This window comes from Eulemur rufifrons, chromosome 13 (assembly GCF_041146395.1).
Source record: "Eulemur rufifrons isolate Redbay chromosome 13, OSU_ERuf_1, whole genome shotgun sequence".
In the NCBI taxonomy this organism is placed as follows: Eukaryota; Metazoa; Chordata; class Mammalia; order Primates; family Lemuridae; genus Eulemur; species Eulemur rufifrons.
In genome coordinates, this window is record NC_090995.1 from 10,599,150 (window position 1) to 10,623,825 (window position 24,676).

Consider the following 24,676-nt stretch of genomic DNA (forward strand, 5'->3'; position numbering starts at 1 on the left):
AAATTAAAAGGATTGTTGCCAGAGGGAAAAATTTTGCACTGTTACTTTTTTTTTTTTCTTTTGAGACAGAGTCTCACTCTGTTGGCCGGGCTAGAGTGCCATGGCATCAGCCTAGCTCACAGCAACCTCAAACTCCTGGGCTCAAGCGATCCTCCTGCCTCAGCTTCCCGAGTAGCTGGGACTACAGGCATGCGCCACCATGCCCGCCTAGTTCTTTCTATATATTTTTAGTTGGTCCGCTAATTTCCTTCTATTTTTAGTAGAGACGGGGTCTCGCTCTTGCTCAGGCTGGTCTTGAACTACTGAGCTCAAACGATCCGCCCGCCTCAGCCTCCCAGAGTGCTAGGACTACAGGTGTGAGCCACCGCGCCCAGCTGAAATTGTTACTCATGATAATGGAAGCTCTTTTCTTTGATTTATAATGGGCAATGTAAGGTTGTAAGTAGTAAAATGTTTGCATAAAGTTTTTAATTGCTTCATGATTAATAATAAAAAAGAAGAAAGATATACAAGTAATTTAGGTAAGTGTAATATATGATAACTTGTAAGTGGTAAAACACTAAAAATATAAGTGTAAGTTAAATGAGAACATTAAAATCACTGTAATTGCAGCTAGGAAAAAACATGCATGCTTACAGAGCAGGGCCAGGAGGTCAAACTACGCATCTAAGGATGGACTCACGTTAACTCACGTTAGGGTAAACTGGGGTGTGGTGAGCATTTGCATTTTCTCTGTGGTTCCCTTGCACTTGTCACAATCCTAACCACATGAATCCAGTTTTGGCTGGCCCAAAGCATCCTGTCCATTCTCCTCTGCAGACCCTTCCCTTGGCCACCGGCCCTCTGTGGATCAGATTTCAATTTGCCATAATCCCTCGGACCTGCTGTGACACCCTCCCCACCACACTCTTCTCCTTCAGTACTGTATTTGAAAAGTCAGGAAGGTACAATCCACCGCGAGAAAGAAAATCTTAACATTGCAGCGTCGAACGCAGACACGATTTCTAGGGGACAGTGAAAACAGTGCTTCACTTCAGCCCCTCGAGACAATTATCGAGCCATATGGAATCCAGTTCCCGTGGCCTTAAGGGACTCTCTCTTCTCTCTGGTCTCCCTTTCTCTTCCTCTTCCCTCCTCCATTATTTCACTCCTTTCTCATCCTTGGGGGTCACTTGGTTCCATCACATTTTCCCGTGGTGAAGCTGGAGCAAAGTGGGGAGAGTCATTTGTGTCCCTCAAGCCGTGCATAGGGAAGGACAAAGGACAATGGTCCTTTGAGGTCTGTCCTCCGAGTGAAGCATCTAAAAGACAAACAAAACGTTCCTTTACTGATATTGTTCTCATTCTGAGGCATAGCACAATTCGTCCTTTCTCCACCTGTGTATTACTCTAGTTTGGTATTGCCTTTGGGTGGGGGGCAGGATGTGGGTGGGGAAACACCCATGCCAGGAAGGAGACGAGGGAGTTTGAAGTTCTGTCTGGGGTGGGGGTGGACGCGAGCCCAGCGACAAGGTCCCGGTCATGCTCCTTCACCCCCACTCTGCCACTCAGGGCGGCTTCTAGCTGGCTCCCTTCCTCCCCCCAGGGGACTTCCAGCCGACCTGCTAGACCTACAGCTAATAAAGGACGGCTTGTATTGCATCAAAGGATGATGGCAGTCTCTTTCATATCAGTTACACAATAAGGCCTCTAAGCAAACTCCACATTTATATTCCGTTGCTTAAAATAATAGTTATGATCTGTGCTAAAAAGAGAAAGCCAGGCTTTCTGTTTTGTATGTCTGACCACGAGCCCTGCAGTCTGTAGCTAATTCTCCGTCTGTAATTTCTTCCATCTGTTGTGCTGCAGCACAAGGACAGAAGGAAACCATTCACAAGCTTAAGGAAGATATATTTTTATGACCAAGCAGATGCTAAGAGAAAGCCAGGGAGAGTAAAACTCAGGGACATGAGGACTGACCTTGGAATGGGCAGTTTATCAAAAAGCAAAAAGTTCTTTGCTTACATTTTTTTCTAATGGCTGGTTATGCCTTAACCATTCACCCCCTGGGGGCCGAGGAGAGTTATATGTGCCAGTCCCTGAAATGTCGGGCCTACTACTGAGCTGGCAGAGGAAGCAGGCAAGCTCGTGTAACATGGTAAAAATTCAACCTGTCTCATGAAGTGGCGTCAGAGTGTGTTAGCATTTTATCTCCAAAATTAGACCCACACCTGGGACCTAAGAATGGCCAAAACTTGCCAGAATTACTATGATACGACAGCAAGAGTTCTCAATGCTGGTTGCACGCTTTAGAATTACCTGGGACCTTTTAAAGCTACCAGTGCGGAAGCCCAATCCCAGACACTTCTGCCCGTGGAAATCAATTTTACAGCCCCCTGACTACCTGTAGGAGGATATTCCTCCCATCTTGCACAGCAGCCGGGCAAAGTATGGAGGAAATCACTCATCTCTCATCTCTGGGAGCCATCAGTGGAATCCCCGGAGCTCTGGCCCCAGGCGAGACACCGAGCCCAGGACCCGGAGCACAGTGTCTGTGCAATAAACGTCAGTGCCCTTGTATTCCAGTGCTCCTCTCTGCTCTCTAATGATTCCCTGGTGTTCCATGCACTCCCCTTGGTGTTAGCGTTACACCTTCCATTTTATCTTCCTCAGTGTGGACCACACCCCAATCATGGAGGTTGACTTGGCCATTCCCATGGCTTTAATGCTGCTCCTCCTTTTGGCACGAACATGGTTCTTCTCATTGGTCTCACTCCAGACTACTAGATTGAAATCTCAAGGGGGACATTAGAGCATATGTACATATAATTTTTAAATCTCCCCAACTGAACGCAGCTTTGACCTTGTGAGGGAACAGAGCCCTGTGAAGCTGATTGGGTTAGGAAGTCTTCTTCTTCTTTTTTTTTTTTTTTTTTGAGACAAGAGTCTCACTCTGTTGCCTGGGCTAGAGTGCCGTGGCATCAGCCTAGCTCACAGCAGCAACCTCAAACTCCTGGGCTCAAGCCATCCTCCTGCCTCAGCCCCCCAACTAGCTGGGACTGCAGGCATGCGCCACCATGCCCGGCTAATTTTTTCTATATGTTTTTAGCTGTCCAGATCATTTCTTTCTATTTTTAGTAGAGACGGGGTCTCGCTCTTGCTCAGCCTGGTCTCGAACTCCTGAGCTCAAACAATCCGCCCGCCTCGGCCTCCCAGAGTGCTAGGATTACAGGCGTGAGCCACCGCACCCGGCCTAGGAAGTCTTCTTGATTCTCTTAATAAATGTATAGAGGAATTCTGATGTGCTCTAATGAAAGTGTAGCTCAAAACACATTTGTAAAGTAGAATTGCTGAGGTGGAGTAGTTGTCTTCAAAGAAATGTAAATATAAGGAGTATGTTTCCCTGTAGATTCTCGAGTTTGTGTTAATACAAATGAGTCCCAGAGACCAGCAAGAGCTCATGCTAAACCCAAACGTCATGAACTTTTGGGTGTGGCCTCAAACAAAAGTCGAGAGTTTCCTTCCTTTTATTCCTTCTCTACGCTACACGTTCACTACATACAGGTCTATGTGGTGAAATATCATAAGCAACACACAAAGAAATTTTATCAAAATGCCATATGAATTTACAAATGAAATTTTCAAGAGATCATTTAAGAATATCTTTCATTTTAATGGGAGCAAGGTAGTAAACTATTCAGTAATGTTTTAAAGAAAGAGTTGCTTAACATAAATACATCCTAATAATCAACTCCACTATAACAAATAAGCACATATTTCTTCTGGGTATTATTATCTTTATTACAAAACAAATATTTTATGTTGAGGTAACATTTCAAACAGTATTTGTCAAAAATCAATTGAATCCTATATACAGAATTTTGCTATGTGCAACATACGTAAAGGCCTCAGAGAAGAGTTTTTCTAGCATTGCACATAAGCTGATTTTAGAAAAAATAAAGCTAACAGTTATCTATGGAAAGAGGGATTTCTCTCTCTCACTCTCCCCTCCCCAATCCTCCATGGCATCACCCATGATTAGGGAGGCCATCTTCATGGGAGTCCCACAAAAAAAAAAAAAAAAAAAAAATGAATAGGATAAATTGGTTGGAAAAAAAAGAAAGTTTTGTTTATCCCAAACACCTCACCGTGCCATAATTTGAATGTACTTTCACAAACCACATATTGAATCATATAGTATTTGCTATTGTTTATCCCAAGAATAGAATTCTCTGGTTTTCCATGGAGAAATCCTACGCAACCTTCCAGCTCTGATGTCTTTCCTGCCCTGAAGCCTTGCCTCACTCTCCAAGGCAAAGTTGGCCGTCCTCCCCAGTGTTCCCATAATAGGCTGTCCATCGATTTGGCATCTCCCACACTGGTTTGTAACAATTCTGGTTTTCGTTATATATATATATATCCCTCCTTGACTCTTTAGCTTTGTTCCCCTATAAGCTCCTCAGGAGCAAGAAATAAATCTTAAGCTTGTTTACACCCCCAGCACCGGGCCCCGCGCCTGGCATGTCACAGAACCTCAGTAGCTGTGGGTCAGGTCAATGAGTTAGGAGCTGCTTCAGCTGCGAACCTGTAAGGCACATGGTCCCCAGCCTCCAACCTCACCGAGGGTGTGCCGGTGTCATTCCGCGTTATTTAAGCCTCTACGAAATGAGGACACCCTAGAAACAAGTATATCGTGTAGCAGTTCTTTTCAGAAAGAAATCCTTCTGGTCAAAACATCAATATATTATAAGCATCTCGATCTCCCTCCTTTCAAGCCCCCGAGACTCCCTGACCTGATGCTAATAGCCGTCTTGGCAGTCGTTGTCGTCTTGGTCCCCAATGGGCTTGTTGTGATAAGCGTCCACCGTTAACTTTCTGCTTTCTATCTCGGGGGGTTTCGACTGGCCGTCTTCCTCGCTGCTTGACCTGCTCTCGGTGGAGTTGCTGTCGTCCCTGGATCTGCTGCTGTCCCGAGAGTCACTGTCCTGCTCCTCCGTGGACCGGCTGTCCTCGCCCTGGCTGGAGCTGTCCTCGCCCCCCGTGGACTCCGGGCTCTCCTCGGAGGAGGCCCGGCTCTCGCTGGATCCGCTGTCCGCCCGCCCCTCTCCGGACTCGCTTTCCGAGCTGGAGGGCGTCGTGGCGCCGCCCTCCTCGCTGGAGTCGCTGGAGTCACTGTCGCCCGGGTCCTCTGCGCGACTCACCGCGTCGTCTGGGTTGTCTCCCCTGGACTCGGTCGCCGCCTCTTCCTGGGACTCACTGCTGTTCTCGTCGGACGGCAGCTCGGCCTCCTGGCTGGACTCGCTGCTGCTGCTGGGCTCCGGTGCCTTGTCACTGTCCTCCCGGGACCGGCTGTCCTCCCTGTCTTCCCGGGAGTCGTGCTCGCCGTCCTCCCCGGAACGTCTGGGGGCCGATTCTTTGGAGCCCGTGTTCTCTGTGGAGTCACTCTGGGCTTCCTCCATCGCGGGGCCACCATCAAGCTCACCTCTGTCGTCTTCCTCGGAAAGGCGCGACTTCCTGAACGTCGCCCTGCTGGGATGCTCCGCCGCCGGGCTGACGCCGCTGGTCTGCTCGCTGCTCCTTCTGGACTCTTTGGAAGCGACCCCAGCGCTCTGCATTCTGGAGCTTTCTGTCTCACTCCGGCTGCTGTCCGGGTCATCGCTCCGCATGCCCTCGTCGCCAAACTCGGAGCCGTCCCCGTGCCTGCTCTCCCCGTCACGGCCGCCTCCCCGCCGGTGCTCCTCGCTCTCGCTGTCGCCAGTGGAGTCACCTCCCTCGCGCCTGCCGTCCACCTCATTGTCAAGGTCCCTGCTCTCACTGGTGGCGTCTTGGGCGCTGTCGTCCCCTCGTGGGGTGCCCTCTTCGCTGGACTGGGTGGTGTCAGCGGAATCCTCTTCACTTTCCAGTCTGGAGTTTCCTCCTTCTTGTCTCTCTTCCGGCCCGGGGCCACTGTCGTCATCGCCAAAGGTGTCATCTCCACTGTCATCTTCATCATCATCTTTCTCATCTCCTTCTTTTCCTGCACTCCTGGAGAGGCCACCAGCTGGCGTGTGGCCATAGTGACGATCATCAGAGCCCGGGCCCTCCTCCGACTCAGCGCTGTCACTGGGGTCTTCATCTGCCTGGAGTTTGGGGTGAAGAGACAGGGTCAGCGCTGCAGGAACTGACAGAGAGGGAGTCAGTCATCCGGTGCGCATCTAGGTCCCCTGCCGCCTTCTTAAGTCCCTTCCTCTAACCCAGGGTGAATTCTACTGTCCGTGACAGCTCTACCGCAGCTTGCCCAGGGAGAGGAGTTGACACTCAAGTCGTCCCATTTTATATATCAATGCTGCAAACATTTTCTTAAAAAGCTTCCTAGAAATCACCTCGATAAAACTCTCAGAGACTTTTTTTTTTTTTTTTTTTTGTGAATGAAAGTTGGTTTATAATGCTTACTCATCGAGTTGTTTGGCTTAAAACAATTCTTAAAAAATATTGAGTCATCTTAAAATGACCCAAATATTTTTTTCCTCTGGGGGGAAGGTGGGGTGGAAAATAGATTAGGGCAGGGAGGATGAAACCTGTAGCTAAAGTGAAAATAAAATATTACAGTAACAGGCCGGGCGCGGTGGCTCACGCCTGTAATCCTAGCACTCTGGGAGGCCGAGGCGGGTGGATTGCTCAAGGTCAGGAGTTCGAGACCAGCCTGAGCGAGACCCCGTCTCTACTAAAAATAGAAAGACATTATATGGACACCTAAAAATCTATATAGAAAAAATTAGCCGGGCATAGTGGCGCATGCCTGTAGTCCCAGCTACTCGGGAGGCTGAGGCAGTAGGATCGCTTAAGCCCAGGAGTTTGAGGTTGCTGTGAGCTAAGCTGACGCCACGGCACTCACTCTAGCCTGGGCAACAAAGTGAGACTCTGTCTCAACAAAAAAAAAAAAAAAAAATATTACAGTAAGGCATACCAGGGCAGTCCGAAGAGTATCCAGCCATCGTTAATACAACGAGAACGGTCACATGGCTGGATCCTTTGAGGACAGCCCTGTGTAGCCCACACCGACCATGTTTATACATGGCGGAGAGTTGAATGTAGACGGCTCAGCAGGAAGACGGCAGCCAGCGTGACCACCAAGGCAGCGTGGTGCTAAGGGGGAGGCCACAGAGACGATTCCTATAAGTAGAACAACTGTATGCTCTGCACAGAGAAGGAAGGACAGCAAGTCTTTGTACATTACACTCTGGAAAAGCCTGCTCTCTTTACCATACCCTACAACAGAGCATACTTGACAAATTATGCTTTTTCCCCCATGTCCCTACTGATCAATGTCTGAGTTTCTCACTGGGAGTACACGATGTTGACAACTCTTCCCAGCACTGGGGTTTTATACTGGCACCGTGGAACTGAACGTGGTATAATCTACCACACCTGATTAAGCACACCTCGCACCTCTCTCAAGCAGGGATTGTTACCCTCACCTGAGAGCTTAGAAAACACTGAGGCAATAAATCACAAAGTCCCCAGAAAAGAGCGTTTCCCCGATTCTATGCTTTTACATTTCTAGAAGGTTCCTCGGATGCACCTTTAGTAAATACGGATAAACAGCCTAATTAATAATAACTCATCTTCCAAATCTGGCTGAGTGTAGAATGCAACATGGGCCAAAGCTTCAGGGAGAAACCTGGTTGGTTCCTAGACTCACCGGGGCCCCACAGGACTGAGTTCGGTCAAAATGACAGGATAGCTCAGAAAGTACTGACACTTAGTCTTAGAAAAAGGAAAAACGAAGCCAGTTTTTCAGTGAAGGAATATAAGCTAAGGACGCCTGTCTCACCCCCAGGGTCACAGAGGGGACTGTTTTCAAGAGAGAGTCATTCCTTAAGTTTCCTTCGTGCTCTCCTGTCCTCTCTCCGGCAGGATTCTTCACGGAGAGAGCTCTCCAGAAAGTTCTTTGCCTGGTCTGAACTGCCCAATTGTAAAAGCAACATTTTAGGTTGGTGAGTGAGCTATGACTTGCCTACCATAGCCAATGACCATTTGTGTGTATGTGTGTGTATTTTTCTTTAGCTAGGAGGGACATTTAGGGCCACAGTGCCTACAATCTGGCTTCAGTGAGAAAAACAACACGATTAGCATACCCCCAGCTGAATTCTCCTCGCTCATTTTCCCTTCTCATTTTATGGGACTATTTAGCTAGCATAACCCATGGTTAGAAAATATTATATTTAACACGGTTGGCAGGTAATTTAATCTAACATCATTTCCTCTGATTCCTAAGTAGCCTGAGAAGTTAAGAAAGGTCTGTTTGATTACCTGTTCCTCCGAGCTAATTGGACTTCCTTCTGATGACTCACTGCTCTCCTGAAACGGGGGAAAAAAATGTTTATTTTTCTTTTACTAATTCCTCAGGAAAGAAAAAAAATGCGATACCCATCAACTGCTTCTGGTTTGGATTTACTGCTTTCAAAATGGTAAGAGGTGATGGAAAGATTGTTCGTTACTTCATGAGATGGACATGACAAAAACAAACGAGATAGTTACCAAGGCTGGTGTTGACGCTTGAGCCAAATGACCCTGTAAAAAAGGAAGGAAAACAAGTGACTCCTTCAGAGACGCATCATGTCATTGCGAATATATAAAATAACTTTAGGAGATTTTTTTTTTTTTGGTCTCTTGGTATATATGGTACATTTACATAAGTAAATCTGAGATTTTATGGTGAAATGGCTGAAAAACGAAGGTAAAATAACTAATGACCCGAAAAGACCTTGGGATATAAAAAAAAAATCTAAAAGATTTTTGTTTCTGATACTTCACTTACAGAAAAAACATGCTTTCTTTGAAGCTGGCTGTGCATAGCACCTGGAGGAAAGGTAACATAGGGAAAACAGCACGGAAACCCAGGGTCCAGATTTAAGTTTTAATTAACTCATTGGTTTGGGTGTTAGCCCTGAAAACCAGCCATTCTGGTGTTGGCACTAAAAGTCGTAGGTTCCAGGAAACCCCTAAGTGCCAGGTAAACCAGGACGGTCGGTTGCTCTATGTGAAGGTGGGCAATTCACCTCACCTGTCTGATTGGTCGGCTTGTTATTCATAAATTAAGAAAATGAGCACTCACTGTGCTTGCTTAGCCTGCAAGTTTACTGTGAGGATAAAACCAGCTAACGCTTATGGAAGCATCCTGAGAACTAGTCAATGTGATATAAACCAAAGAAATGGTCCATTTTGAGATATCTACCTTATGAAATGGAACAGTTGAAAAAACTGAATTGAGAAAGCCATTGGAACCTTTCGTTAGTCACATAAGAGCCCTGGTGTTAAAAACAGATGTTACACCTGCAATGTAAGTGGTCCTGTTTGTGATTGATTTCACTTTCTTTCGTCTCAGACGCACGGTAAGAATACCTGAGCAACTTCTGGGGCTCCCCCACCCCCATCCTGCATCTACTCTTATCGTTTGGAATTAACGGGTGGAGGGAGAAAGACATTGTTATTTTTCTCATGCCGAGGCTAGACCTGAGAACAAGGCGTGTTTGTGAGTCTCTGGTGAAATAAGAGAAAGAGGATCTATAGTGGCTGCTTTTAAATTAATCAGCTTATGGATATCTCTGATGAAAGTTCATAATAAACCCTGCCATGTCTATTCCAGCCTGGGGCAGGGACAGGACCCCACCTCAGGTCTGTGACATTATCTGGCCGCCACCGAAAGCATTGGGTCCAAGCCTATCATATGCCCAAACCAGCAGCCAACAAGGTAGCAAACAAAACGCACTGACTTAGCATAAGATTTTAACCTTTACTTCTTCTAGTGCCAATCTTGAGAATTTCCTGACCTCCTAGACCCGGCCCCTTCCTAAGAGGGATCTAACACACTGGTTAAGAATGTAGATTCTGGAGCCAGAGTGGCATAAATTCAAAGTCTGACTCTAACAGCAAGTAGCCATATAACCTAGATAAACTTACTCTCTGAGCCTCAGTTTTGTCACCTGTAAAATGGGGAATAAGATGTAACACCTGAATTATTGAGTTGTGAAGAAATGTAATGCATGTAAAGCACTCAGAATGGTGCCTGGCAATGATTCTTGAGTTACTGAGAGTTAATGATTGGGTTACTGGGAGTCAACACTCAATAAACACTAGCTTAATGCCAAAGACTCTACCGAATATCTTCTCATTCTTCTTTCTTTACTCACCTCCCAGGACTTGACCTCCTGTCCCCCCAGACATCTGTTAAAACAGATTTTGGGTCCTAATCTCTCCTGGACAATCTTGGTTCATTGTCCTCTGTCCCTTTGTAACATTATACACATCCATTACAAGAAGAAAGCTAAAAGAAAAATGCTTCCTCACCAAATTATACCATTGTTGGAATTTAACCATTATTTTCTTATATGAACCCGAAAGTGTAGCTTTTACTGCCTATAGCTAAGTTTATCAATATGCTCATTAAGTCATTGGCAGTTTCAGCATTTGCAATGGAGTCAATTTGGTCATACTAATAATATATTCAAATTAAAATATTTCCAACAGTCATATAGCTACTCACCTTCCATTCTTTAGAACTTTCCGATTCATCGTTTTGATACCTGGCTACCTAGAAAATTGAGCACACGTGGTCAGCCTAAATAGAAATTGCCGAAACAGCAGTTATGAACAGTTTACAGAATCTGGAGCAGGGGTAGTCAAACTTTACCCTGCGTCAGAATCTCCCGGAGCGCTTGTTAAAGACCCTCTTGCTGGGCCCCACCCCTAGAAAGTCTGGTTTAGTAGGTCTGGGGTAGGACCCAAGAATTCGCATTTCTAACAAAGTCCTCGTTGATGTGGGGCAGAAAAATGAGAATCATGGCTACATGAATGGCAACTGAATAGAATAAGAAATAACTTGGATGATATTTTAAAGAAAATAGCTTTCTAAGAAACTACTATTTTTATCTGGCTGGAACAAACACAGACACTTTGGCTCATAGCCAGTTAAAAAGTGTGGCGTTTTATGTATAAAAGGGTTTTTGTTCATACATCCCTACCCTGCTACTTACAGGGAGAGCACAGGTCAACCCCCAAAGGAGCACGAGCAGGATGCTGGTCTTCATAGTGGGGTGTGGTGTCTCCACCTGAAATAAAGGACATAGGTGTTTTCCCCCATGTTAAAGACATAAAGTAGCTTCAACTTTTTAACAGTTTCTTCCTATTAAAAAAAAAAAAAAAACTCACCCAAATATCCATCAACTGATGAATGGATAACTAAAATTTACTACGTCTATAAAACGGAATTTTATTCAGCCATAAAAAGTAATGAAGTGCTGATCCATGCTACAAAGTAGAGAAACCTTGAAAACATTATGCTAAGTTAAAGAAGTCAGAAAAAAAAGACTACATTTGTATGATTCCATTTATATGAAATGCCCAGAAGAGGCAAATCTATAGAGACAGAAAGTAGATTAGTGGTTGCCCAGGGCTTTGGGGAGATGGGGGCGCTGAGGGGCGATAGCTAAGGGGTACAGGATTGCTTTTGGAGGTGATAAAAATGTTCTAAAATTGATGGTTATGAAAGTTGCACAACTGTGTGGATATATAAAAGCCATTGGACTATGTACTTCTATTGGGTAAAGTAGGTGGTATGTAAATTATATAGCTCAATAAAGTGGTTTAATAAAAAAACCTTACTCCTAAGAAAAAAATTGAAAACCTTTCAACAGTGAGCTCTATCAACACATAAAATATGATAAATGGAGGGAAAAGTAAAGAAAGGGGAACAGAGAAATTTCTGGCCATTCGCTTTTATAATAATTATATGGCTGGGTATGTCAGAGCAACCTAGCAAATTTATTCCCCTAAAAGGCTGCATTTATTGACACCATTGATAGGTGGTGGGCATTTGTCTTCACACACGCACCCACCCACCCACACACACACACACACACACACAGGCTTCTAAGTCACATTTATAACTATATAATAACGTCTACACAAAATATATTGTTGCATTTTTTTCTTTATCTGCAGGAGATGCAAGATGGCAGGCTTCATATTAGAGCTCCAGAAAGCTCTTAATGTCTACTGTGACACATTTAATCATACATTATGCATGATTATGCTAAATTCTCTTAGCTGTCATTCACAGCGCCAGCGGATTTAGAGAAGATGAGAGGTTTGGGATACGCTTGTGAATCCTGCTAAGAGAAACATGCCAAACCAAACTGTTTTTTTTTTTTTTTTCTGGAGGCCAGCTTCGTTTCACACTTCAAGAACTGGTGATGAGGAAAACAATTTGTTCTCCGTCTAAAAATAGATATGCTAGATGCTAATGTGAAAAGTTACTGAAATGATTTAAAGGAAAACAATTTACTCTGAGCTAGTAAACCCTTGTCGCTGACCTAACACACTTGTCCAATGGACTTCCATACTTTTGCAAAAAATCCTGCAAGTTTATTAAAGATTTCATTTTTGTTGATTTGCTTCTTTAAATGTTAAATATATGCTATACTATCGTAGGGGCTAAGAAAACAATACCCCGAAATGAAGGCTTCAGAAGCAAATGTTTCTCTCTGACCTTCTTCTGCCTTCCTATCTACGGCCCCTCTTTCTCCTCCAGCGTTACCTGTAGAAACTAGAATTCCTCTTCCCCAAGGTGGGACATAAAACCAGAACACCTCTTCTTCAAAGCCAGCCATGAAACCTAAAAATACTACTCTGCCTCCCCCAATCCTGCCTCCTGTGTAAAAACTAGCCACAAAGAAATTATCTGATCTACCTTGTTTGATTGTAGGTCATATCACCCCAGTTCCAGAGAGGGTCCTACCCTATGCCCAGAAGGAAGGAATGAGTCTCGGAGAGGCCAAGAAGAATCTAGACAGACAGGCCTTGCTGGGTTTCCCAACTCAGTCTAGTAACATTGGATCATACCCTTTTTGTCCAATCATATTTCTACATTGCCGTCCATGCTTTGTTGAACCTAAGCACAAAAATGGACAGTGTCTTCTGTCTTTTTGGGTCTTCATTCTGAAGGCTCCTGCGTCGTGTAAAACTACAGTCAAATAAATTTATATGCCTTTTCTCCTATGAACCTGCCTTTGTCAGTTGATTTTCAGTGAATTTTGGGAGGGTGAGAGGAAGTTTTCCCATGGTCCCTACACTAGTGATAAGAGATATAAACCGAAGATTCTTAATCTTGGCTGTGTACTAGTATCACCCGGAAAGATTTTTAGAACTACCAATGCACAAATCGTATCCGGGGTAATAATCCGTTCATGGGTTGGGCACAGGAATAGGTTTGTTTTTAAGGTGCCCCAAGTGATTTCTAACATTTTCTGTTTTTTTAGAGACAGGGTCTCACTCGGTCACCCAGGCAGACATAGTGCCTGGTGCAATCATAGCTCACTATAACTCAAACGCCTGGGCTCAAGTGATCCTCCTGCCTCAGCTGCCCAAGTAGCTGGGACTGCAGGTCTGTGCCACCATGCCCGGCTAATTTTTCTACTTTTGTAGAGATAGCATCTCACTATGCTGTCCAGGCTGGTCTTGAACTCCTGGTCTGAAGTGATCCTCCCATCTTGGCCTTCCAAAGTGCTGAGATTGTAGGCATGAGTCACCAGCCCAGACTAAGAAATAAGAATATGTTGCTCAATAATGTCTGAAACATTGAGCTAAAGAGGTCATCTGATCTTATTTTTTAAATTTATTCAAGAAAATAATAGAAATCCTAAAACAGAGAAAAAATGTTCTTTGTTTCTACTTTTCTATGACTCAAATGGTCAAACATAGCCTCTCATTTTATATTATGGGCATTATCCCTCCTCAGTATAGTTATTCTTAATTTGCATTATTTTCTTTAGTCTAATTCAGCATAGTGCATCTTCAGTCCTTATGTTCTGATATCATTTTAATTTCTTTTTTAAATCCTTCCCCTAATAGCAACGGAGAAAAATATATGGAAATGCCTAGCTGTACCTAAAATGAACCTAATCCAACAGATATTACTTCCCTTTAGTTCCCACAATCAAAACTTTTTTTTTAAGTTTTAAGGTTCATTTCTTTAGGAAGGCAAAATTTTCTCAAATATGTTAGTGTCCAGATAACTGCACTCTAATAGTTTCAATTTCACAGGTCAAATGAAAATTGGGTAGTTCGCCATTTCAATTTTTAAGGTGAAATTTGAATAAGGTGATAATCTCATGATGCTCTGAAAACTAGCAAATATTATGGCCTTAATAAAAGATCAATGACTATTGAGTTCTCCTGTATTTTCTTTGGCTTGTCCATTATCTAAATAATTAGAAAATGAGGGGATGCCACTGTGCGTTTATTTTATACCAATGAATGTTGTATATTTTGCCAAGGAAGTGCATGCTTCCAGTGTTCGAGTTTCCTAGGGATGAATTATTATAAAACATAAAGAAGATGCACTAAGTTTCTCAGGCTTCTAGAAATACAATTTATCACCCTGACCTAAAGCAATACTATCTCAAATGGAAGTCTGGTAAACTAAAATAGAAGACACCCTAGAGTTCTAAGAGAGCTGATGTTTCCTTCCAAACAATACAGTCCAACCTTAAGCATTAAAGAAAGTCAGATCTTAAACCCTACGTTGAGTTTTCGATTAGTATTTTTGATAAGAATAGTCATAATAGTTGAAGAGCATTTCCAAACAAGAGCTTTAAAATTTTATAAATTTTTTTTTAGCTACTATCCTCAAAAGAGTAGGAGCAGATATGTAGTAGCCCTGTTCTGAGTAATAAAGCCTGAAAATTAAGAGTCCAGAACTCCGTGTTCTTCATTGATTGGTTAATGCCATTTCTACATTCTACATGCTGCCATTTTACAATGAGAACATATTACAAAAGCAATCTGCTGCCTTGACTTGGGTTCCACATATCTGGAAGGCAATGCATTAGACACTTTCAACCTTTCTGAATTGTTTTCACAGAGTTGAAAAGATCCAAATGTTTAGGATCTGGAGAAGGAAATTTCAATCCGGATTTCAAGTGTGACCAAAACTTCTTTGGACTCTCAAGTGAGGAAACTTGTTCTGGAATTTCCTCTAAGTTAAGATTCACTTGCAAAGTATCTATCTTCTTTCATGCAAACTGAAATGAAGGAAACAGGCCAAAAGAAGGAAATAAAGGTTTGAAAAATCATAAGCTCTCTTTTTCCCTTAGAAAACAATACCTCATGTTAATTTGCTTATTTTTTGTCTTTGTATTACTATCCTCAAGAATACTAATGAACAACATAGTCATTCGTAATGAGTATGTCAGCAGTCAACAAATAGTCACTGAGAATATGCAATGTGCATATAATAAGCTAGTCTTATGAAAGTAAAATTACCCAGGATCCAACTAACCAAAACTTGTTAGAATTCATTTCATTATTACTCTTTGGAAATAAAGTGGAACTTGGCCAGGATAAGAACTCTATCAGGAAATCAGAGAAAGAAACAAATGAGAAAAAATTTCCTGTCCTTCCTATTGTTATTGTATTGAAGTCAATTACAATCAATCCAATATTATATGCCTTTGACCACAGTAAAAATAACTCTAAGGTGCCCCGAAATTAAATATAGATTTGGAAGACCCCTAAGCATCTTCGGACATTGTTCCACATCACCGTTTTGGGGTAGGTAAGTGGACCAATGCCCTTCAGAAAATTGTTTGTTCACATGTTTTTAACCAACAAGGTTAAAGTGGGATAGTTGAGTCTTAGTTAAACTGAAAGTTTGATTAACGAGAAGTTAGTACTCCTGAAGAAGACAGGTTGCATGAAATATTCCTATTACGAATGGAATCTTCTAAATGTCGTACAGAATGCATTACCTGACCACAGCTCTTACTCCTACTCTGTTGTGGAACACAGACACTTTTGATATAGATGGAGAAGTGGAATAAATGCAACAAATAAACTACATGTGGACAAGTGTGTGTGTGTGTGCGTGTGTGTGTGTGTATGTGTCTTCTATACTAGGAAATGTTTTAACAAGCAATTATATTCAATATTTATTGAATTCTGACTCTATGCAAGGCATCATGCTAACCTGAATACTCAGCTAAACACTACAAAAAATATAATTATCACACCCATGGTTTATTTCAGTGGTCTTAGCATTTTTCAGCTATTCAGTTCATAATGAGTATTACTAGATGCTCTCTAGATGAATGACATTAAACCATTTTTAACTTTCAAAAAAAAGTATTTTGAAAGTCCTGTCAGTCCAGTTTAGATTCTTTCACAATGTCTTATAGGCTATGAACATCTCCATATCCATGAAACCTAATTGCAAAAGTTTCATTTGTTTTGCTAATTAAAGCTAAACTTCAAAATGACCTTCCGTCTGTCTCCTGTTCCATAAACTTTCCCTTTCAGCAGCATCATGCAGAGATCTCATTAAAGCACCACCAAGAAAAACACCTGGCTCTATTGACTTAACATGTCATTTTAATATCATTATTTGCTGCAGCATAAACGACAGACACAAAAATAGGAATTTTTTTTTTTACCAGAATTCAGCTCTCCCCATCTTTCTCTGCATGGCATAATGCCTCTCAACATGTATACATATTTAATATTTTCCAAACAACACAGAAAAAGTCATTAAAAAAAAATTAAATGATGCAAATGTCTTACCCTCATTAGTTCGCAAAGACTTTTCCCCAAAGGTCTCAACAATCAGGTTGAAGTTCGGACAGAGAAACTCTACACCCGGCCTTGTGTTGATACTCTGAACACTTCTCCGGTGGGACAGGAATTTAAACTCTGCTGCAGCTCTTCAGAGCCAATCAGCCTCAGGCGGGGGGTGACTGACATCACAAGGTGTCACCGGGACCCCGGTACACCCACACTTCCTCCAGCTGGCAGGGGCAGGTTTTCCCTAAAAAGCTCTTGTGGTTCCCAAATGACTAGACTAGTTTCCATTAAATTGAAGATCTTCCTAAAGCTTTATTTTGGTTTCTAAATATATGTCATTCACATCCATGCAGGCTTATGAGCATTATAAACAATGACAATGTCTTCCACCCACTGACAGATCCCAGCAGACGCAAGGATGGGAAAGGAATGGGAGGGTCAGGGGTGGGGAGAAAGTTTCCTGTTAATGTACATTTCCAGGTCGTACATGAAGGAAGCTACTAAAATACTAGATTTTCTTAAATTGTTGGTTTTCTTTTTTTCCTCTTTTAACAACTTCTACTACTCATCTTTTTTTTCCTCTCTTCTCCCTATCCCCATACACACACAAAGTCCCCCAATTCCTACTAACCTAATGAGGGGACCCACTTACAAAATTCTCTGGTTATTGAAAATGTCAAAGCACCTCCCTTAATTAACTTTTGTTTTTAACCAAAAAGAATTAAAATCTAACACTTCATTATTCCCCCTAACCGTCTGCCACATTTTAATGACTCTTTGAAATCAGAATTAGATTAAGGGGAACACTAGTGGGGTAGCATCCAGAGAAAGTGGTCTTCAAGAGACTCTATGCCATCACTACAAAGTAATGAAAAGGATAAAATGATTATTTGCCAAAACTCTTTTCAGGGTGTGCACGGAAAGTTGTTGTAGGAAGCTGGAAGTGGGTTTGGAACCTCCCAGGGAGCTTGCTCAAGTAACAATAGAACAAGCACTGGACAGGTATTTAAAGGATATAAGCTACTGGACCCCAATTTCCTTAGTAGCTCACCTGGAGCTGTTGTTCTGAGCACTTCAGTTCTTTACATGACCTCTCCTTGTGGCTTGGTCTTCTCACAACATTGTGGCTAGAGCCCAAGAGCTGCCCAGAATGTCACTTTTCTTACATTCTGTTGGTCAAGTCAGTCATAAGGTGATCCAAGATTCAGAAGGAGGAATAGTCTCCACCTTTTGATGGGAAGATCAGAATGCACGTATAGATAGATAGCAGAGGAAATGGTGGGGCAATTTTTGGAGATTAGTTACCACACTGCATGATGAGTTATACCCACAAATTCCAAACAGTGTGTCTGAGGACAAACCACCATCTGCCACAAGACCTCCAATGTCTATGGAGGAGTCAGTAGAAAAGCAACAGGATATCTGATGGACGTGAGAACAGGAGAACTATAAAACAGTCAATAATTATTGCCAGTGGGCACCAATGGCACATAACAACATCTGAAGGATCTGGAGTGCTCGAGCCCTACAAATTCTCAAAATGGAGCCACCACGGCTGCCTCCCAGAACACACAGCCATGCCGCTTGGGCAGCACATATACTAAAATTGGAATGAAACAGAGATTAGCACGGCCCCGTGCAAGGATGACACGCAAATTCGTGAAGTGTTCCATATTTTTAATGGTGAATTAATACTTTTTGTAACAACCTGGATGGAACTAGAGACCATTCTTCTAAGTGAAGTATCGCCAGAATGGAAAAACAAACGCCACATGAACTCATTATTAAATTGGAACTAATGGATCAACACCTGTGTGCGCATATGGTAGTAAAACTCAACAGAAAGCAAGTAGGGGGGAGGAGGGAGGAGGGGACGGGTAAATTTACACCTAACGGGTACAATGCATGCTTCCTTGGCGATAGGTGCTCTTATAACTTTGACTCAAACTGCACAAAAGCAAAACATGTAATCAAAAGGTTGGCACCCCTGCAATATTCTAAGAAAAAAAAAAAAACCAGACAGCGTAATAGAGTTTTCTAAGATGCACGTGTATCTAAAGACTTATACCAAAAGATCAGAGTTCAGCTGCCTATGGGATATGGAGAAGAACAGAAGAGGTGTGTGGATTGAAGGTAAAAAGAAAAAAATTCAGCATGTCATAAGCAGAAGATAGTCAATGACTCAATTATCTGCTATCTGAGGCAAAATGGTGGCGGATAATGTGTGAAGGAAGAAGAAAGGAAAAGCCTAGAAGCATTAGGTATCACTTCCACTCACATTCCATTGATGATAACTGCAACACGGGTGTTTCTGAGCGCAAGGGAGGGGTGTCGTCCTGAGCTGGGCAGGGTGCCTCCCAGGGACAACTCTCCACATCGTAGAATAAAGAGCACACGTGTTTGGTGGAAAGCCAAATTTTCTGCTTGGCTGCTAAAAGCTGCTGAGCTTAAGGACATGTTCAAAAATTTATAGCACAAGGAATTTGCCAACCAGCAGATCCAGCTCAAATGAAGTGAAGTGATTTGCTATTATTGGTACCTTGCATGGATTTTCTCATTTAATGCTTATGTTAACCCTGTGAAATAGGTATTGTCATTATCCCAAATTAAAAATGAAGAAAGTGAAATGCCAAGAGGTTATGTAACTTGCCCAATGTCACACAGTCAGTGAGTGAAAGAGCCGGGGATTCCAAAAAGTATATTTTTGAATTCTTTGTTTTGAGGCTTGGGAGTAGATGAAAAAAAATTTTTTTTTTTAATTTTCTTACTTGTGAGAAATTTGAAAATTTCCACTGACTATTGGGAGCCTGTTTTTGAATTTACAGTGACACAACTTAACTATTTGGAAAAGGTTGATTTCAGTCTTCCCCCAAAATTGATTCTCTTCCAATCTGGAGACCTCAGGATGTTCTGATCTTGGTGAAAATTGCCAGTGGAATAAAAATAGACAACACTGAATACACTGTGTACCACGTCTTTCTTTGCCAGCCTTAAATAATGCTTAGACTAGATTACAGTATCAGTTCTCCAATTATTCCTACTTGGGACTTCCTTCCTACAACACTTCTTGGTCAATGAAAGGATTCCAGAATAGTCCATTCTTAATTTGCAAAAGGAAAAAGATTGGCCTAGAAAAGAGTAGCTTAATCTTGAACTAAAAGTCTCCGTCAGTGGCAGACTAGTTCAATCATAACAAAGATGTGTGTGAAAACCTTCCACTAACATAGTCTAATAAGGTAACAAAGTGATAGCATCAAAGCATTCCAAATTCTATGAAATACCAGGCAAATGATTGTTGGTGCTGGATATGAACAAACCTGGTGGGACACATTTTCTCCCAAATGCTTTATTATTACTTTTGTTCATGGCTTTTTTTTTTTTTTTTTTTTTTTTTTTTGCTTTTCATCCAATTAGGATTTTTCACTTTTCTAATAAAACATGTAATTTCGGCAAACCAGATTATGCATATATTTCTTTAAATCTAAGTTTCATATGTACAAAAATATTCATCAGACGCACCATCAACATAATGGATAAGAAAAGTGATACTGAAACAGATTTCTTCTTGCCTGGCAGTTACATCAACTGCATGTTTTGCCACGCTGGGGTGGCTGTATTTGATGAGCAGAAGCAGAATGATCATTGACACCTTTGAACAACAGTAATCATTATGTAGACAGGTAAACATTGCACTTAGGAATACATTAAGCTTCATGTCATAGTGTCTTGTCCTCAGTCCTTGGTTTGATCTATATGTTTAAGCATTCACATGAACCAAATTAGAGTTCTCCTTCTTAAATACAGATGTTAAAATTGCTAATCTTCTCAAGCATTTTTTATATTCCCATTAATGGTAGGCCAGAAAAGAATTCCTTCTTTCTTAACAATAGAACATTTATATATCTACTAAGTTCTTTTTCTGCATACAGAAATACCAATTATAATCTATGTGCTCATTTTAATATATTTCCTAATCCTATTTCCAACAATCTAACGTTTTTAACTGTTTAAAACTTTGCACTTTATTCTTCTATTCATCGACCTCTTCTCTCTTCTTTCTCTAGGTGCCTGTTAATATAATCAGGGTCAGATAGATTCCTTGTAGGCACTTTGTAAAAAGACAATATTTCATTCCTTGCATAATTTAAAAGAATTGATGGGCTTGTCTAAGATCGTATTTATTGTTATTTTAGGTCAAACTATTTGAAATTACTGTTTTTTAGATTAAATTGTTTAAAAACACCATTGAAATGTAGCAACTGGCACTGCCCTACCTTAGTTCCTTCTCCTCTTGTTTTACGTGATTTCTCTGTGAATCTTACGCTCCAGGCATACTGGTCTAGTCATTCTTATCCGTCAATACTATCTGCTTCTAATCAGTGGTTCATCTTATTCAGAATGTCCTCCTTGCCACCTGTCAATAACCTTGACATCTTTTAAAGCCCCTTCTTCAAATCCAATGGGCATAGTCTTCTTCTTGACGACACATAAGCACTTGTGCTAGCCTTCTTGCCTCACATTTATTGATCAAATTAGTTTCCAGGCACTGTACTGGAATACAGAGAAGGATAAGACACACTGTCTGCTTTTCAGGAATTTAAAATCTGATTAGAGACACAGACGCATAAACTGATTACCATAATGTAATGCAATGATACCAATACACAAATGCACAAGGTATTTTGGGTATTGAAGAAACACAGCTCATCCAACTGTTCCCTGTATTTACTGATTTTTGGAAAACCATCTGTCTTAGTTCAAGCTGCAATAGCAAAGTATTAGGTCATTAAATATGAAATGTCCAATTTTGAATCAAAAGTTGAGTTTATTGTATCTCAAACAAGAAGCAGTACAATGAATCGAAGGATGTGCCTCAACTTTGGACACAGTTTTGCCATCTTAATAGAGAGCCAAAGTATGTCAAAATTAAGAATTGAACTTTAGAAGCCCAGAGTCAGAGAGACTCGTGAGACAGAGACCATCTACAAAGTTAAGGCAAAACAACATGAAATCCAGAAGACACCTCTTGAGTTCAGTTTAAAGATGGGAATTGCTGAGTCTCAGAACCTGACCGTTTATGGCAGTCTTCCAGTAGCAGAATGAGATAGAAAGGAGACAGAACATGGACTTCTTTTCTACATGGGACAGGGGAGAAGTTATGCGACTTTGCAGTGTTTAAAGAAGGGAATCTGTGTGCAGACAAAGCAGCAATGTGTGCTCAGGCTACCAGAGCAAAAGAGAAACAGAAATGGTGGGAGCGATACAAAGTCCAACAGGCGATGATGATCTGGAATGGGTGATATTTAAAGAACAGGCAGGCACCTGGGAGTTCTGCCTAAATCTGGGAAAGGGGCTAGTAGGATAAGCATAGTGTTGCTTTTAGCAGAAACATACCTCTTAGGAAAGTAAAAATTAGTTCAGACTGAGAGAGTGAAAAATCTGCCCACCATTTATCAGACTAGAATAACAGACACAGATTAAAGCCCCTGCAAACTTACTAGGAAACCACGTTTCTCTCAAAGACACTGAAGCCATAAAGTGTCAGGACAACTTCCTTCTCTGAATGACTCCTGCTTTGTTAATCATTGAGAAGCTTCATTCTCTAAAATCGAAGATTATCTGAGACTTGCTGTCGGAGGTTATATTGGTGAGAATGAAGCATTCCATCTGGTGTGCAGTCTCCTTAATTGCATTGCATCAAGAAAGTCGACTGCGTGAGACGACAGGTTTGCTCCTGGTGTTCTCAGACCCACTGGGCTGGGAAAATTCAAATCAGTTTACTAGAACAGGGTGCGGAAGCTGGGCAGAAACCCAGTTAACAGATCGGGTCACTCAAGGGAGATTGCAGCTTGGGGACAAGGTAAGAGTCCATTTATTGGAATCAGGATATTGGGACAAGACCAGAATGAAGTGTGCTTGGTGCTACACGTGTTGGTCTGTGATAGTATCTCTTGCCTTCAGTTCAGATTGGTCTCAAGGTATGGAGATAGAGTTAAGACAGCAAAGAAAGATTCAGTGGTTTCACCTGAGGACGGTAGCAAGGTGGGAGGAGCTGGAGACCAGTTGGGTGAGCCTGAAATCTAGTAGCTTGCGGAGAGCCAGTGATGTCGGCCTAAGCACGGTGCGGACCAGGGGTTGATTTGGGTTCTCACTCCAGGAGACGTCTGGGAATTAAATTCTGCAAAGGACAGTTTCCTCCTCACAGGGTCTCTTTTAGGGAAAGAGAATAGGGGGACAAAGAAGGAAATAGAGCAAAGAAGAGAGGGGTAGCACTAGTGGCAAAGCTCAAAATAATGGGGCTCTGTAAATTCAGTGTTCCATGCTAGAGTCGACACTGTGCAAACCAATGGAGAACAGAATGAATTTAATGTATTGGTGACCTTTAGATTTTATGTCATTTTTCTGAGCTACAAGAGTGTCCCATAGGAATCGACTCTTTTTTTTTTTTTTTTGCATCTGGACCCAAGATCCCTGGTCAGAGGGTAGAGGTTGGGAACACTGTGTTGTTGACTTGTCTCATTCTCCAGAGGGTTTGCTTCCAAGCAGAGTGAATGGATCACTGTGAGAACACAATGATCACAACGATATTTTCATCTATGACTGCGCTATTCTATTCTGTTCCGCCTCCTTTTAGGGAGAGGAAAATTGTTGCCGGTTATTTTGGTCTAAGGTTTTTCAAAAGTTCCATTACAAACCATCAAGCAAGTTTGACTTCTGGGAAATTCCACTCCAGTTAATAATTTAAAATGTGTTCCTATGGGGAGGCATGCCTTTACAAAGGTTATCTTTTTAATGTCAGAAGCAGATTGGATGATAACAGCAGCAACCACCAAACCTCTCATTGCATTGCCTGATTTGTGGTATGAGCAGGTGTGGAAGGAATTCCCAGCCAGGTGGGGAGGATAAGACAAGCTCTGAGAGTAAGTGTTAAGATCTTGCATCTTCAGTCCTATGTGGAGTAAATCATGCAACCAGAAAGACAACTTGAATTTCCAACAACTGTACCAGCCCCGTCATAAGATTTTTATTTAAGGGTGACAGTGTCTCTTTGGCTATTTTACTGTGGTGCAGATAAATCCAGAAACCATCCAACCACTGTTTTTCCCTGCCCCTTCCACATATAAATCTCTCCTTCTTTCTTTTCTTTTCCTTTTTTTTTTTTGAGACAGAGTCTCACGCTGTTGCCTGGACTAGAGTGCTGTGGCGTCAGCCTGGCTCACAGCAACCTCAAACTCCTGGGCTCAAGCGATCCTCCTGCCTCAACCTCCTGAGTAGCTGGGACTACAGGCATGCACCATCATGCCCACCTAATTTTTTCTATATATATATTTTAGTTGTCCATATAATTTCTTTCTATTTTTAGTAGAGACAGGGTCTCGCTCTTGCTCAGGCTGGTCTCGAACCCCTGAGCTCAAATGATCCACCCACCTCGGCCTCCCAGAGTGCTAGGATTACAGGCGTGAGCCACCGCGCCCGGCCTCTTTTCTATTTTTAATCTCTGCTTCAAAAGTGGGTAAGAAGCTTAGGGGGTTATAAGGAAAAAAGTGAATGTGAAAAGCAAATATAAAACGATTACTAGCGGTAAGGTTTTTCTAAACCAATGGCTTTCAAACATTTTTAATGGCAACCAACAGTAAGAAAAAGATTTTACATCATGTCCTAGTATATGTACACTTTTAGATAGACATAAACACATACAGATGTGTGTATGTATCTATATATGTACAGACATAGAGATGACCGAGTTTCACTAAACACTACATATGATGAACTATGATTTTTCTTTTTTATTCTCTCATTTTACAAAATATTTGTCATGACTCACTAAATTAATATCGTGATCTACTAAATGAGCGGCAACCTACAGGTTAAAAAAAAATACTGCCCTTATGGGCAATATTAGTAGACAGTTTATTAAGCTTTGTTCCAGAACATAACTCAAAATAGATTTTGTTTCCTAATACCAGACTTCTTCTGTTCAAAGTATCTATGTTCTTTTGCAGTGTGGCTGCTCCATTCTTGCCTCGAAGGTCTGGAAGTCAGAGCAGATGGGATTATTAAAGAAAATCTGGAACACAGTCGTTCTTCATTTCTGAGATCA

General features: G+C 42.0%; 1 protein-coding gene and 1 pseudogene across 2 annotated transcripts; one reads left to right on the top strand and one right to left on the bottom strand.

Annotated features, from left to right (window-relative positions):
* Positions 1-4,778: 4,778 nt before the first annotated feature.
* On the bottom strand, positions 4,779-11,048 carry DMP1 (dentin matrix acidic phosphoprotein 1). Of its 2 annotated transcripts, XM_069485591.1 has the most exons (5): positions 10,991-11,048; positions 10,505-10,548; positions 8,500-8,532; positions 8,272-8,319; positions 4,779-6,098 (listed from the first exon to the last, which is right to left on the bottom strand). In XM_069485591.1, exons 1-5 carry the CDS (start codon positions 11,046-11,048, stop codon positions 4,779-4,781), a joined length of 1,503 nt encoding a protein of 500 aa, XP_069341692.1. The 2 variants fall into 2 exon arrangements, with proteins under 2 accessions (XP_069341692.1, XP_069341693.1); XM_069485592.1 differs by lacking the exon at positions 8,272-8,319.
* A 7,105-nt stretch (positions 11,049-18,153) lies between these two features.
* Positions 18,154-18,254, top strand: LOC138394020 (U6 spliceosomal RNA; annotated as a pseudogene).
* The last annotated feature ends 6,422 nt before the right edge of the window (positions 18,255-24,676 follow it).

What these genes read in the sequence shown, in the direction of transcription:
- DMP1 (XM_069485591.1), bottom strand. Translation starts at nt 11,048, where the DNA reads ATGAAGACCAGCATCCTGCTCGTGCTCCTTTGGGGGTTGACCTGTGCT. An exon ending in GACCTGTGCTCTCCCTGTAA is followed by an intron (nt 10,549 to 10,990) that starts GTAGCAGGGTAG and finishes TTTTCTAGGTAG; the next exon opens with CCAGGTATCAAAACGATGAA. An exon ending in AAGCGTCAACACCAGCCTTG is followed by an intron (nt 8,320 to 8,499) that starts GTAACTATCTCG and finishes CCCCCGTTTCAG; the next exon opens with GAGAGCAGTGAGTCATCAGA.